The 12,033-nt window shown below is 40.0% G+C and overlaps 1 protein-coding gene across 2 annotated transcripts; it reads left to right on the forward strand.

Annotated features, from left to right (window-relative positions):
* The first annotated feature begins 123 nt into the window (after positions 1-123).
* On the forward strand, positions 124-11,184 carry rbm18 (RNA binding motif protein 18). 2 transcript variants are annotated; one of them, XM_028417291.1, is made up of 6 exons: positions 124-339; positions 1,095-1,208; positions 5,424-5,550; positions 6,190-6,276; positions 8,621-8,721; positions 9,477-11,184. In XM_028417291.1, the coding sequence occupies exons 2-6, from the start codon at positions 1,102-1,104 to the stop codon at positions 9,658-9,660; spliced, it is 606 nt and encodes a 201-aa protein (XP_028273092.1). In that variant the 5' UTR covers positions 124-339; positions 1,095-1,101; the 3' UTR covers positions 9,661-11,184. The 2 variants fall into 2 exon arrangements, with proteins under 2 accessions (XP_028273092.1, XP_028273093.1); XM_028417292.1 differs by having other exon boundaries at positions 6,190-6,270.
* Positions 11,185-12,033: the final 849 nt, after the last annotated feature.

A 12,033-nucleotide genomic window follows, 5' to 3' on the forward strand; every position in this document is an offset into this window, starting at 1 on the left:
CCATAAGAGTTGCACCGAGTGAGCGGGGTTAGAGGCTCAGAGAACCCATATGGCGCAAAATGTCAAAGCGGAAAATGCCAGACATTAAACCGAGCGCTCCCACTGGTCTCCCCACACAGTCAAACAAGCCACAACATCATCCTGCGCCTTTGTTGTGAGACTTTAGCAACTCGACTGGTTATCCTTCGAGCTAGCGAACTTGGTCAGTAATACAGGTGAAAAATCATTATATGAAATGATTTGTGTAACGTTTTGACGTAGTTTAATCGTCCCGGCGGTGGGATCCGTCAGTACTGAGTCGCAGAAGTCGCCAACGAAGAGGAAGTGTGACATAACGAGGTAAACTGATAATACCTGAGCTAACTGCTACAGTTCAGTGTTCATGTAGACGGATAGCTTCGTCTAAACTGATATTAATTGACAGCAAAGTACTTAATTTTGCGAGTACAGGGTAATTATAGGCAAACAAATTTGACAGAAATAATTTTAGTAATACAGAAATGGTCTTGTTTAGCCTGCAGTTGGCGAAGCTAGCGTTAGCTTCTGGAATGTTAGCGTTTCTTAGAAGTGAACCCATTTGAAGCTTTACAGCAACTACCGAATACCCCTACTGTGACAAAGTACTTTTTGTCTGACTGCTGTATACATTTGTAGCGATGCCAGGTTTGTTAAATCTGAAGTATGTTACATCAAAGTATGTGATAAGTGTATTTTAAAATAGCTGAGAGTATAGTTTGTTTATGTTTATGGTATACAGATCAGAGTCTGGTTGAATTCCAGAGACTGATTTTAGATTTATACTGTACACTTTTCTGTTGAAAGTCAGAAGGTTAAAATGAACTGTATGTGGTTTACCACATCTTTTCAGATCAGTACTTTCCATTTCTTAAGTTTTCTCTGAAATTAACTTTGTGGTTATTAACAGTTGACTTGTCTAAGGTCTATACTAGTGTGTGATAGTACTGAACTGTATTGACTTTTGAATATGCCTGCATTCATAAAGTTACTGCTTACTACTACGTACTTAAGCTCAACCATTGACAATATTTCCACATTGCGTTTCTGACCCTATCTTCTATGCCTGCCTTCCACAGCATACACATGTCTTCTGCCGCAGAGAGTGTGGAAAATGCCTCTATTATTTCAGAGAGCATGGCCCATGATGGAAACCGCTTATGGATAGGTAACATTGATCCCAAAATCACAGAGTGAGTGAAACATTTATTACATTACTCCACACACCTGGGAACCAAGCCAACTCTTAAATGTCTTACTCTTTATATATTGAGAAAAGCCTATCTTATACTAGTCTGTGTGTGCTTTTTAACAGGCTTAAACCCTGTAATAGTGACAACATTTAAAAAGTCAGCTTAATATCTGTATGCAAAGACACAATAATTACTCATCTTTAAAAATTAGTAAACAGACTTTAAACTTTTCTGAAATTTGAATCAATTCTGGATGTCGCTAAATTTCCAGCCTCATATGTGTGAACCAGTCAGCTGAATGTAGAAAGGCAATGCATTGTGTGTACATATATGATTGATTCACTGTGTGTGTCAACGGCTGACACTGAGCAGACAGGGCTGGGTGTGTGAAAGAGAGGCAGTGAGGCGCGGAGACCTGCTCTGCTAAGGAGCAGCCATCATTCCTCACTCACCTGCCCTGTTTACTCTCTCCGTGTCAACCTGGAGCTGATTGTGTGTGTAACCATGTTTAAATACACAGTTGATGTTTGGGTGGCAGCTGGTAGAGGTGCAAGCTTCAACACACAGGCTAGACTGTGTGCGTTATTACTCTCTCGTTTGACACCATGTGGACATGCAAACATCTTTCCGTTGTTGTGTGCTGTTGAATGTCTAAATGTTGAAGACATCGTTACACATGCTGTGATGGAGAGAAGGTAGTTTTTTAGGGTGAGGGGCGTGTTTGTATGCCTGTGGGGGCTGCTGGAGAATGTATGGGCCACAGCTCTGGTGGGCGTCTAGACAGGCGTTTCCTTCCCCTTTCTCTGCTCTGCTTCTCCTTGAATTGCCCACTACTTCACAGTATGGAGGGAAAACAAGAGAAATGCCTGTGGCCCCTGTTGCTGATTGGGAAGATTAATTAGCTCCAGGATAGCAAATGCAGTGTTCCCTCTGTTTGTCCTGGTAGGCCAAATTCAGTGCAGAGGAGAAATGCCGACTTAAAATGCAAGGTGCTATACACTGCTTTAAAAATTTAAACAAGACGGTACCCAAGTAATTTTGACCCATATTATTTGCCTACCGGTACTTACAGAATTGAATAACATTTTTGCTATCTGCTGTTATAATTTAGGCTTTAGTATTTTGGAGACATTCAGTTCTTCTATGATCAGGGTAAAATATTACATCAAGATACGATGATGTATGAAGGCAGTACTTTGGTGTTGTGTAATGTGTTATCTGTCAGATAAATGAATTTTGGCCCGTGTGTTGTTTTGAATGATTACTGGCTTCCTCGCTTGAAGAGGAATAAAAGGTTCCCATAGGGCTGGACCCCGACCTGAAGAAAAACCTATTCCTTGCATAGTTGTTTTCTTTTAAATGAGCTCATTCAGCGTAATATTATGGATTGTCTTGCTCTTGCCACTGCTCCTTCAAAATCTCAGTAAAGATAAAAAGGACAGAAAACATAATTCTCTTCTGTGTGGGTGTTACACCTTCTGCACAAGAGTCTTTAGAAGGTGCCACTTGTCTCATAAACAATTTTTTGTTGTTTCTGTTGAGTTGCCTACATAAAATATCAAGGCAAACAAATGCACAAGGAAACTACCAAGATGTAAATAAAAAGTGTCTTGGTGGAATATATATTATTGTAGACAATGATCTGCTCTAAATGTACGGAACACCAGCTTTAAAGTAGTAGAAAGAAACTGTCTGTGTCCCGGAGCAATGTAGCTTTATTAGTCACTATTAAAATGCAGTTCTTGAAGCTAAGATGAATGTCCTAGAGATGTTTCATCTCTCCTTGTCCTGCTTACAGAGCAGAGCAATCGCAGGTGTAACCGGAGCTTTCACCACATATTCATGTTTTTGTACTTTTCCCTGCTTAGTACTAATCCATCACCGTCTGCCTCTTTGTTCCCTCTTTGGACCTCATGTTACATAAAGTTGTGTACCTGGAAATTATCATGAGTTTTATATAAAAAAAAAGTTCACTTGGATGGTAACCATGTTACTCTGCAATGCTCTTTTAATAACAAATGGAAGAAACTGCTGTTTCAAATATCGCTGGCAGGTGATTGAATAACTATTTGTCACTGTTGTCACATGTAAAACACACCTGTAGCCTCAGTATATTCTTGCAGGATACTGTTTTGTCTGCACCACTGTGTTTTTGCCACTAATGGTGTAAAGGATAAGATAAATCTTGTCATCCCACAAAGGGAGACAACATAAGCAGATAGCTGCATTGACACAGAACCTCAAATAGCAGCCCCTCGCTTCTGACCTTCTCTTCTCTGGTCCAAACTCCTGTCCTATTTTTTTCTTGAATTGACTCATATGCCTCTTCCTTCCTCTTCTGTTTCCTATCTCGTGTATCTTTCTTACCTGGCTTCTCACCTCCTTTCTTCTTTTGGCTTTTCTTTCACTTCCTACACCTTTCACCTTTCATTCCCCTTTCTGAACTTCCCTCTCCCTTTGCACACCTTTCCCTCCCTTTCCTCCCCTCTTCCTCCGGTGGTTTTTATAGCTCTCAGGAGGAGCGGCCCATTGTGGCTCAGCTCACTAATGTCCAAAAATGTTCTTGGAGTGTCTGTTGAGTAATTTAAATACACATATGCATGTTGTTCATCTATGTAATGCTAATATAATTACCTTTAACAATGTAAATGGAGTTTTTCAGCAATTACAATAACCTGTCATGTTTGTATGTTTCTGTGTCTTGCTCTTTCATCCTCTCTGTCCTGTCTACTACTTCTCCTCCTTTACCTGGCCGGCTATTAGCGGATGGTTGTCCCTTGTGAGCCGGGTCCTGCTCAAGGATTCTTCCTGTTTTCCTTATCACTGTCTGCTTGCTCTGAGGTTCAGGCTCTGGGTTTCTGTAGTACCTAGTACCTAGAAGTACCTAGAGACAAATTTTATTGTAAAAGGTGCTTTAATTGAATTGAAAATTGTGCAGTACATACTCTAAATAGAACTATGTAGCAGATTAAGAATATAATCCTGAAGGCATTTTTTATTCTGACCAGAGGTGCACAAAGAAAAAAAAGGCTATTTAGGCCTGTTTTAAAATTGTTATAGTGTGATCCAATTTCAATAGAGGCTTTTCTGTATAAGTGAGCCAAGCGCAGGATGAGCCACATGGGAGGCCTGCAGGGTGTTGTCTGGGAAAAACAGAAATCCTCATTGGCGTAAAGCCCCCTAGGGGGTCGTAGAAGGGTGGAAGACATTAGCACAACCTGTAGCTCAAGCCCACACTTCACTTGAAGCATCCCACATTGAATCCCATTTATACACATGAATGCACGCGCGTGCATTCACGTCATACAGACGTTTTTGAAAAGCAAATAACAGGACCTCAAACAATAAAAGGTCGAAGCATTAAGTCCTTTTCTTGAACAGTTATACAAAACACCTGGGGTCACTGTGAGGCCTGGACAGTCACACAAGGTAGCAGCATTGAAACAAAAACACAGGAAGGTATTTGTTTTGGTTTTGGTTTTTACTTAGGCTTTTTTTATAGAAGACATTTTGACATATCGCAGAAGTATAGATAAATATATTTTGAGTGTTTTAGCTTGTGTCTTGGGTGTAATTATAATAATAATTTTCATTCTCTGTGAAATTAAATTGATCCTGCACCACATCTTATGTTGGAAACTTGATTATTCACAGGAATAAAGCAATAAAATATCTCCATGTCACCCTGAACTCACTGCTCTTTTCTGTATTGTCAGAAGAAACATTTCTTCCCATGGCTGCTAGTGGGCAGTTGCACACACACCCCTCCAAATGCTTTCACACACACTCACTGCATAACTCTTCAGTGACCACATATCTCTCATTTGTAGTCCAACGGTCCCTGGCTGTGCTGCATATGTTGGTGGAGGTTGTTTGTGCAAAGCTCGGTGCTCAGGGGGGATTTGAGGCTTCCTCCGTTTTATTCCCTTATTGTCCTGCTACTGTATCCTCAGCATTGTCTCAATAAGAGATTTACTGTCAGTGGCCTGCCACACCAGCTGGCCTGCTGCTAAAAAGGTGTAAGAGAAAGCTGTCATTCTCATTAAAAATACTTGACAGATTCACAGACTGTAGCGTGGCAAATGGAGTGTGTCCGTTTCACACGGTTGTACATACTGTTGTTGTTGATCATAAATAATACAGAATATGTCTAATTTTAATGTCTAAGTTTCTGTGCTCTCTTTTGCACTTTTGTCTTCCTCTGTAATTCCCTAGGTATCACCTGGTGAAGTTGTTGGAGAAGTTTGGCAAAGTGAAACAGTTTGACTTCCTGTTCCATAAGTCTGGGCCCTTGGAGGGACAGCCACGAGGCTACTGCTTCGTCAACTTCAGCACCAGAGAGGTACATCGAGATGATGCATTGCAATGATTTTGTTTTGCCTCAGTGTGTTGTAAAACCCTCAAATCCTCAATCCGTGGCAATAAATTTCACACCCACTGTCCAGTATTTTATCAAAGGAAGTCTCTTTATGAATGTTGCCTCAGTTTAAGTCATTCAACAAACTTTACGAGCTGCAGGACCTCATTGTGTGTCTTACTGAAGTGGGCGGCATTACTAAAAAAAGGATTTAAAAGGAGTCCACTCAGCTTCACAGTTTCAGCAGGCAGTATTTGTTTTGGAGAGAGCCTGGGGATCATGATAAGCATCTAGTTTCACAGCTAGTGTCTATCAGTGGGATATAAAGCCCTCCCAAAAGGATTATACAGAGGAAGTGTGTGTTTATCTTCCACACTCACACACACACGCTGACATGAGGACACACTTATATGATAAAGAACTTCAATAATAAAATTTAGCATCAAAGCCACTTGCACGATTGATTAGGCAAAACTAGATTTTCACACTGCCTTTAAAACACACAAATATGCACCTCATTTATGAACTTCTACGGATACAGCGGCACGTCATCATTTATTATTGGTTTTGCCAGTGCACTCATCATCTATTTTCCTTGTGTTCTGTCTGTGTTTGTGTGTGCAGGAGGCAGAAAGGGCGATCCAGTGTTTAAATGGCAAGCTTGCTTTGTCCAAGAAGCTGGTTGTGCGTTGGGCGCACGCACAGGTGAGGGTAAGTGTCAAGCTCAATCCCAAAGTACAATACACAACTTGAAATGATTACTGGAAGGGTTACGTATAACCCTTGTTTGTCTGTGGCCTCCCAGCATTAGGATACATTAAGATATAAAAGTTAGATTTTCATTTAAATTTTACTTCTCCAGTAGCCAGTTTACCCAGAGCACGGCAGTCCCAGCACAACCTATGCCTGTCTCCTAACAATAGATAGCCTACTGGCGAAGGGTTAAGGGATATCCTGTATAGAGACGAATCACGCCCTTCACACACACATACACACATGGTAGAGGGAGGTCAAGGTTAATGTGGCTGCCTTAGACTGTAAGATAAATCTGCTCACAGAGTCATTGGAGCCTGTCTCAATCCACCACTTTATCACAAATATAAAGATGGTTCCACTAAAGGATGATTCAGGTATTATATATAAAACCTGGGCCCTTCTGTTTTGGCCTAAACACTTTAATATGACTAACATTTAACAGAATTTGAAATCCAGCGTTGAATGGTGTAACTAACAACTTGGTTCATAGTCTGGGGCAATATATTTCTATGCTTCTGTGCCTCTAAGGAAATAAATGAAAGTAAAAATCTATCCAAGAATAGCTAGACCACATTTTATTGAATTAGATTTGAAACCTTTAGTGGTTCTAGGTTTTCAGTACTGGGTATAGACTGGATTTCTCTCTTAGCGGTGGGTACACCACAGACCAGAGAAAACTGGTCAGAAAACATGCCAACATGGACTTGAACCGTGGCGTAGGAGGCAAACTTCCCATTTCTGATAGTTTGTGTTAAACTCACATTGACATGCTTATCACCTTTATTTTACACTGCTTTTGCAAGCCTGCGCTGGCTTCAGATGTCACAATTGGAAAAGCCCAGGTATGTTATTGAGGGCTCGGTTCCATTATGTTAATTAATTTGAATGCACCTGTTATTTCCTTACTGGATGTAAGTTAATCTGCAAGACAGAATTGTTTTGACTGACACTATCTTATGATCTTCCATACAGGCCACCCAGCCTTCCTGTTACAGTAGTCTACATAACAAATAAGGCCTTGATGATGTAGTGCTGCTAATTTCACAATTTGTGCAGTGTCGTTAGCTGCCACATTATTGTAGAACTCTTTGGGTTATACTGAGGTAGCTGGTGACTGCATGAAGGCTGATGTCAGTGTTCTCAGACAGTGCTGCAGTTTTTGCTGCAACCCAACAATACATACTGGATATGTTATTAATTTTAAACATTCCTCTCAATCATTGACAGTGTAATTGCTTATATGTGGCTATAACAATAGCTACACAACGTTCCTTCTGCTTTGAGCCATGCACTTCTCAACCACACCTCAGCCTATTCCATTGTGACAATTGGGACATATAGATAATTTATTAAGTTGCCTTGACTCCCTTGTTACGTCAGCTTTGGTATGTTTACAGATTTGGCTCAGCCGTATTGGCTCTGTGCAGATATCTATGCATTCCAGCCACATGCCTTTAGAAATAGGTGGAAAGGGAGGGTCCTGGCTGGTGCACTGGTCATTGTTTTATACTTATTCTTGGTTATACATGCAAGTTATCTCATGGGACATAGAATGTGTGTGTACTTTTTTGTATGTAACTTAAACTGACTCCAGTTCCACCAACTGCAGCTTTTCTAAACTTTTTTTCCTGTTAGCAGAAGCTTCTGCACCAAAACGCTGGGGGATTATCATACCAGTCATGTGACCGTTGCTCTGTGTCTTTCTTTTTTTTCTCTCTCCAGGTTTGGTGAATTCTGTGTTGGCTGGTGGAGATGTTTGGAAGGTGGTTTTGAAAGGAATGAGTGCAGACGTTGGTTGTTGCTCATCAGCTGGTCCCACTTTATCCTCCCTCATCCCTTTAGGGTGTGATTACAAGCTGGACAGACAGTCCTGCTTGGTTACTGTCTGTTTGACCAGACACAAACAACGAGATCAGTGCTACAGTTTAATAGTGCTCATATTTGTGGGAGAAAGCTGGGGTTTGACTCTCCAGAGAGCTTCTGTCAGTAATTATGAGGAGATGGGAGGTTTTCTAAATGTCTGGCTGACATGAATCCTTCTAATGCTTGTTCTTTTTCTCTACTTGTTATGTGGTTCTGTTCAAACTTCACTCTAAAATGTGTCTCAAGGAAACCTTTAGCCTGTCTGCTTATTTTTAATCTTGTATCTTTTTATAATGTCTCTGTTGTTTCTTGCTCTAGCTATAATTTCACTCCTTGTGTTTGTCTCTCTCTCCATCTCTTCATCTTTTCATGTTTCCATCACTGTTTGTGTGGGTCATTTTTTTTTTATTATTGTGACCACCTTTATTGTTTATAGAGGTTTGAAGGTTTCCGTAACGACAAGACGATGCCTCCCAGCCTGGGGCCGTCATGCAGCGGTACAACAGAAGAAGGATCAATGACAACCAACCATCTCAGGTTGGCATTAAAACTCACGCATACAGCAGCATCCTTCCTATTGTAGTTGCATCTTTTTTTCAATGCAATGCTCTTTTCAGATGTTTTACTTTCTTAAAGCTATTTTTGAACATGCTGACACCTTGACTAACCCATGTCAACTGCGCACTAAACATTTTGTTTCACCAAACCCACCTGAGTCCACCTGAGTTTTAAATGTGTGTCTGATTTCTCCATATTTTATTATTGTGGCTGCATTCACATTAACACACATATTGTAATTACTTCAGTTCGATGGAGCACTGTAAAATCAATGTATGAATTTAACACAGGTCCGGTGAGTGCAGCAAGCCATCAGGTTCTTCTCAGGAAATTATTCAGTCTTTGATTCTAGCGTAAACATCAGAATCACTGGCTCCTCACATTTCTAAGGATACGCTGTAACATTCTTTTGCTCCCCTGATGTCCCCTCTATTCTTTACTTCTCACACCCTTCTCTCTTCCTCTTACGAGCACCATAATTTTTCTTACAATTTTCTCTCACTTGGTCTCCAAATTCAGATTTTTCATGCAGCACAACAGGCGATCTCTTGCTTGTGCTTGCCTTTTTTTTGTCATCTGTCAATCCTCTCACTAAAAGTGCCAATACCCCCCCTCAGTGAGTCCATCACTCACCCTCAGTGCCAGCACCAGTTATTTCCCTCTCCTCTCTTCCTTCTCAGCCCTGCTAGTAACATCTCCTCTCTCTCTGCCCCCATTTTTATTTTCTTCTGCAGTACGAGTGCAAAGATCCGAGCCATCGAGGCCAAGCTCCAGATGATGGAAGAGAATCCAGATGATAGCTACTCGGGTCCGTCAGCCTATGTTTACAACAAACCGCCAGAGAGGAAACGCTGGGAGCCCTACTCTAAATCACACCACAATAACCATAGCAGGCCCTTCCGCAAGTTTCGGAGATGACCCATCCTCCCACTTACACTGGAGACCCCCCCCCCCACCCACAGTCCATTTTTATCTACCCAACAGCCCCATACCGTCACATAGACTCTATATATTATATAGACTATACACATCAAAGATTTTGAAGCAGGTAAGCAACACACAGACTGTTGGGATGCGACCGCGGTGGTCACGGATGACTAAGTGTTTTGATACATTACAGTTTCATCAGATATTATTTAATCAGATATATGTGCTGCTGTGCAGGTAATCGCTACAGCTTAATGTCACAACAGAAAAGAGAATTGTTGTGGATTTTGGGAATTGTTGCCTTTATTTTGTCACAGACACGAACAATTTGCTGAATGCAAATTCAGGAAGAGCATTCAGCACAGGTCCCTCTGGCCAGTAATCAAACTGCTGAGGGCAAATCTTTCCATCGGTCATCCCCTCGTACTGTTTTCTTTTTGTTTAGTTTTTTTTGTCTTACATCACATTATTTAATTTTTTGCAGTGGGAAGCTACTTTTCATTTTGGGTTCACCTGAGGTTTGTAGCTGCTTTGTATTAATAGAGTTTAGATAATGAGCCACAAGCCACTCAGCAACAATTACTGTAAGCTGCACTATTTTTGTGTGTTTTTCTTCAAATAATTTGCTTTTTTCTCTCAAATTTTTTATATAATTCTTTATACTGACTTGTGTAGTGTATAGATTGTTGGTATTTCCCTGGCCACAGTCTCCTTACTTTAGATCTTCAATTAAAAGCAAATAATCACATCTCTTTTTTTTAATGACAGAGAGGTTCAGTCCTATGAGTCATCAGTAAACTCTTATAATTAATTTAATTAAACCCGTCACTTAACCCTCTGTGTCACAGCCTTACTCATTATTCAGTGCAAATATGAGTTAAAAAGTTAAAAAATGCAGTTTATTTAGAATATTATATGATCAAGAAATTATCAGATTTTTTTTAAACATCAGAAACAGTTTTAACAACTAAATTTATAATTTATAAATTTGGTTATTGCAGCATTTTTTTCCAAGACATGATAGATATTAAACATTTAATCATTTTTGTGTTGTCTAATACACGTTGCTGTGATAATTTGTAGGCCTGATGTGTGTCCTAAAGTTTATTATTGAGCTCCAGACAGTACTGTCATTGTGGAGCACTGACGTTATCTGAGATGTTCTCTCCTGCTGGTGTCACATGAAGCTATAAAATCAAAAAGATGCGACATGTTGACGACTGTACGGTCTGAATTTGTTCGAATTTACCAAACAGAGGTCCTTCTTATAGCAGCACCAGTGTTTTTAAGGTGGTCCTTGCAGCAGGGTTGGAGGTCAATGATTAAAACGGAAAAGCGCAATGTCATGCGCACTGATGGAACCAAATCCTACCTCAGTCCTTTATCGAATTGTCGTTTGTTTTTGTGAATCATCCGATTGCAGAGTATTTGTGATGTCCAATAGAATAGATCACTGATTTCTTTTCTATATGTGTATGTATCTGTTGTCAATAAAAGGCCTATTCGTTTAATGTATAACAGTAGATGAAAATAATTATTGGTTCTCAGGTATTGAGGGGAATTTTCACTTCTTTTTGAATTTCTTAATTTTTAGACCTCGTATAATTGCGGAAAGATTAACGATTAACACGCCAGTATGTTCGAACATCAATCCTTCATATAGTTAAACGTGATTTTTTTTGTGAGCACTTACTGCCACCTGCATTAGATCCAATAATGTTTACCAAAATCGCTCTTTATTTGTTATGATTGTTTTTGTTTGTAAGAGATAAACGAACTGTTTAGTATAGAGCGACTATACGGATCACAGTAACCCTGACTTTATTTTTAGCCCACAACATGTAAACGTACTCTCCCCACAGTCATGTTTAAGCAGGGCCTGTATATATAATATTGAGCAATAGTTTTCAATCATAGATGAAGGCTTATTGTCATAATACTCACAAATAAATTACATCTTAATAATTTAAAAAATATGTATGGCATTAGACTAAATGCACTCTGTGTTTTCGTCATTATTTTTCAGTTTAAATACATTTGAACCCAAATACACTCTTTATAAAAAAGTTTATTTATGTGCGCATATATGTGCGTTAATTGTGTCACCGCCTACAGTCAGTACCGGTTGTATATTTCCAGTGGCAAACAAATGGCAAATATATAAACAGCTGTAATTTGCATTGAGTGTTTATTCTCTGGCTGCTGCTATAAATGTCTGAGATATCAAACACACACCAGCAGAGCTCCAGTACGCTTCTGTCATAACTGTTCCAAACTGCGTCCACCCTTCTCACGCATATGAAACTCTGTCTTCTCTACCCTCCCCCTTCTTTAGCTATAAGGCCGGCCCGAGAGTCGCACAAA

Source organism: Parambassis ranga, chromosome 12 (genome assembly GCF_900634625.1).
Source record: "Parambassis ranga chromosome 12, fParRan2.1, whole genome shotgun sequence".
Classification (NCBI taxonomy): Eukaryota; Metazoa; Chordata; class Actinopteri; family Ambassidae; genus Parambassis; species Parambassis ranga.

Coding starts and splice junctions, on each gene's coding strand:
- rbm18 (XM_028417291.1), top strand. CDS start 1,102: ATGTCTTCTGCCGCAGAGAGTGTGGAAAATGCCTCTATTATTTCAGAG. Junction 1,209..5,423: donor ATTGATCCCAAAATCACAGA/GTGAGTGAAACA, acceptor GTAATTCCCTAG/GTATCACCTGGTGAAGTTGT. Junction 5,551..6,189: donor TCAACTTCAGCACCAGAGAG/GTACATCGAGAT, acceptor TTGTGTGTGCAG/GAGGCAGAAAGGGCGATCCA.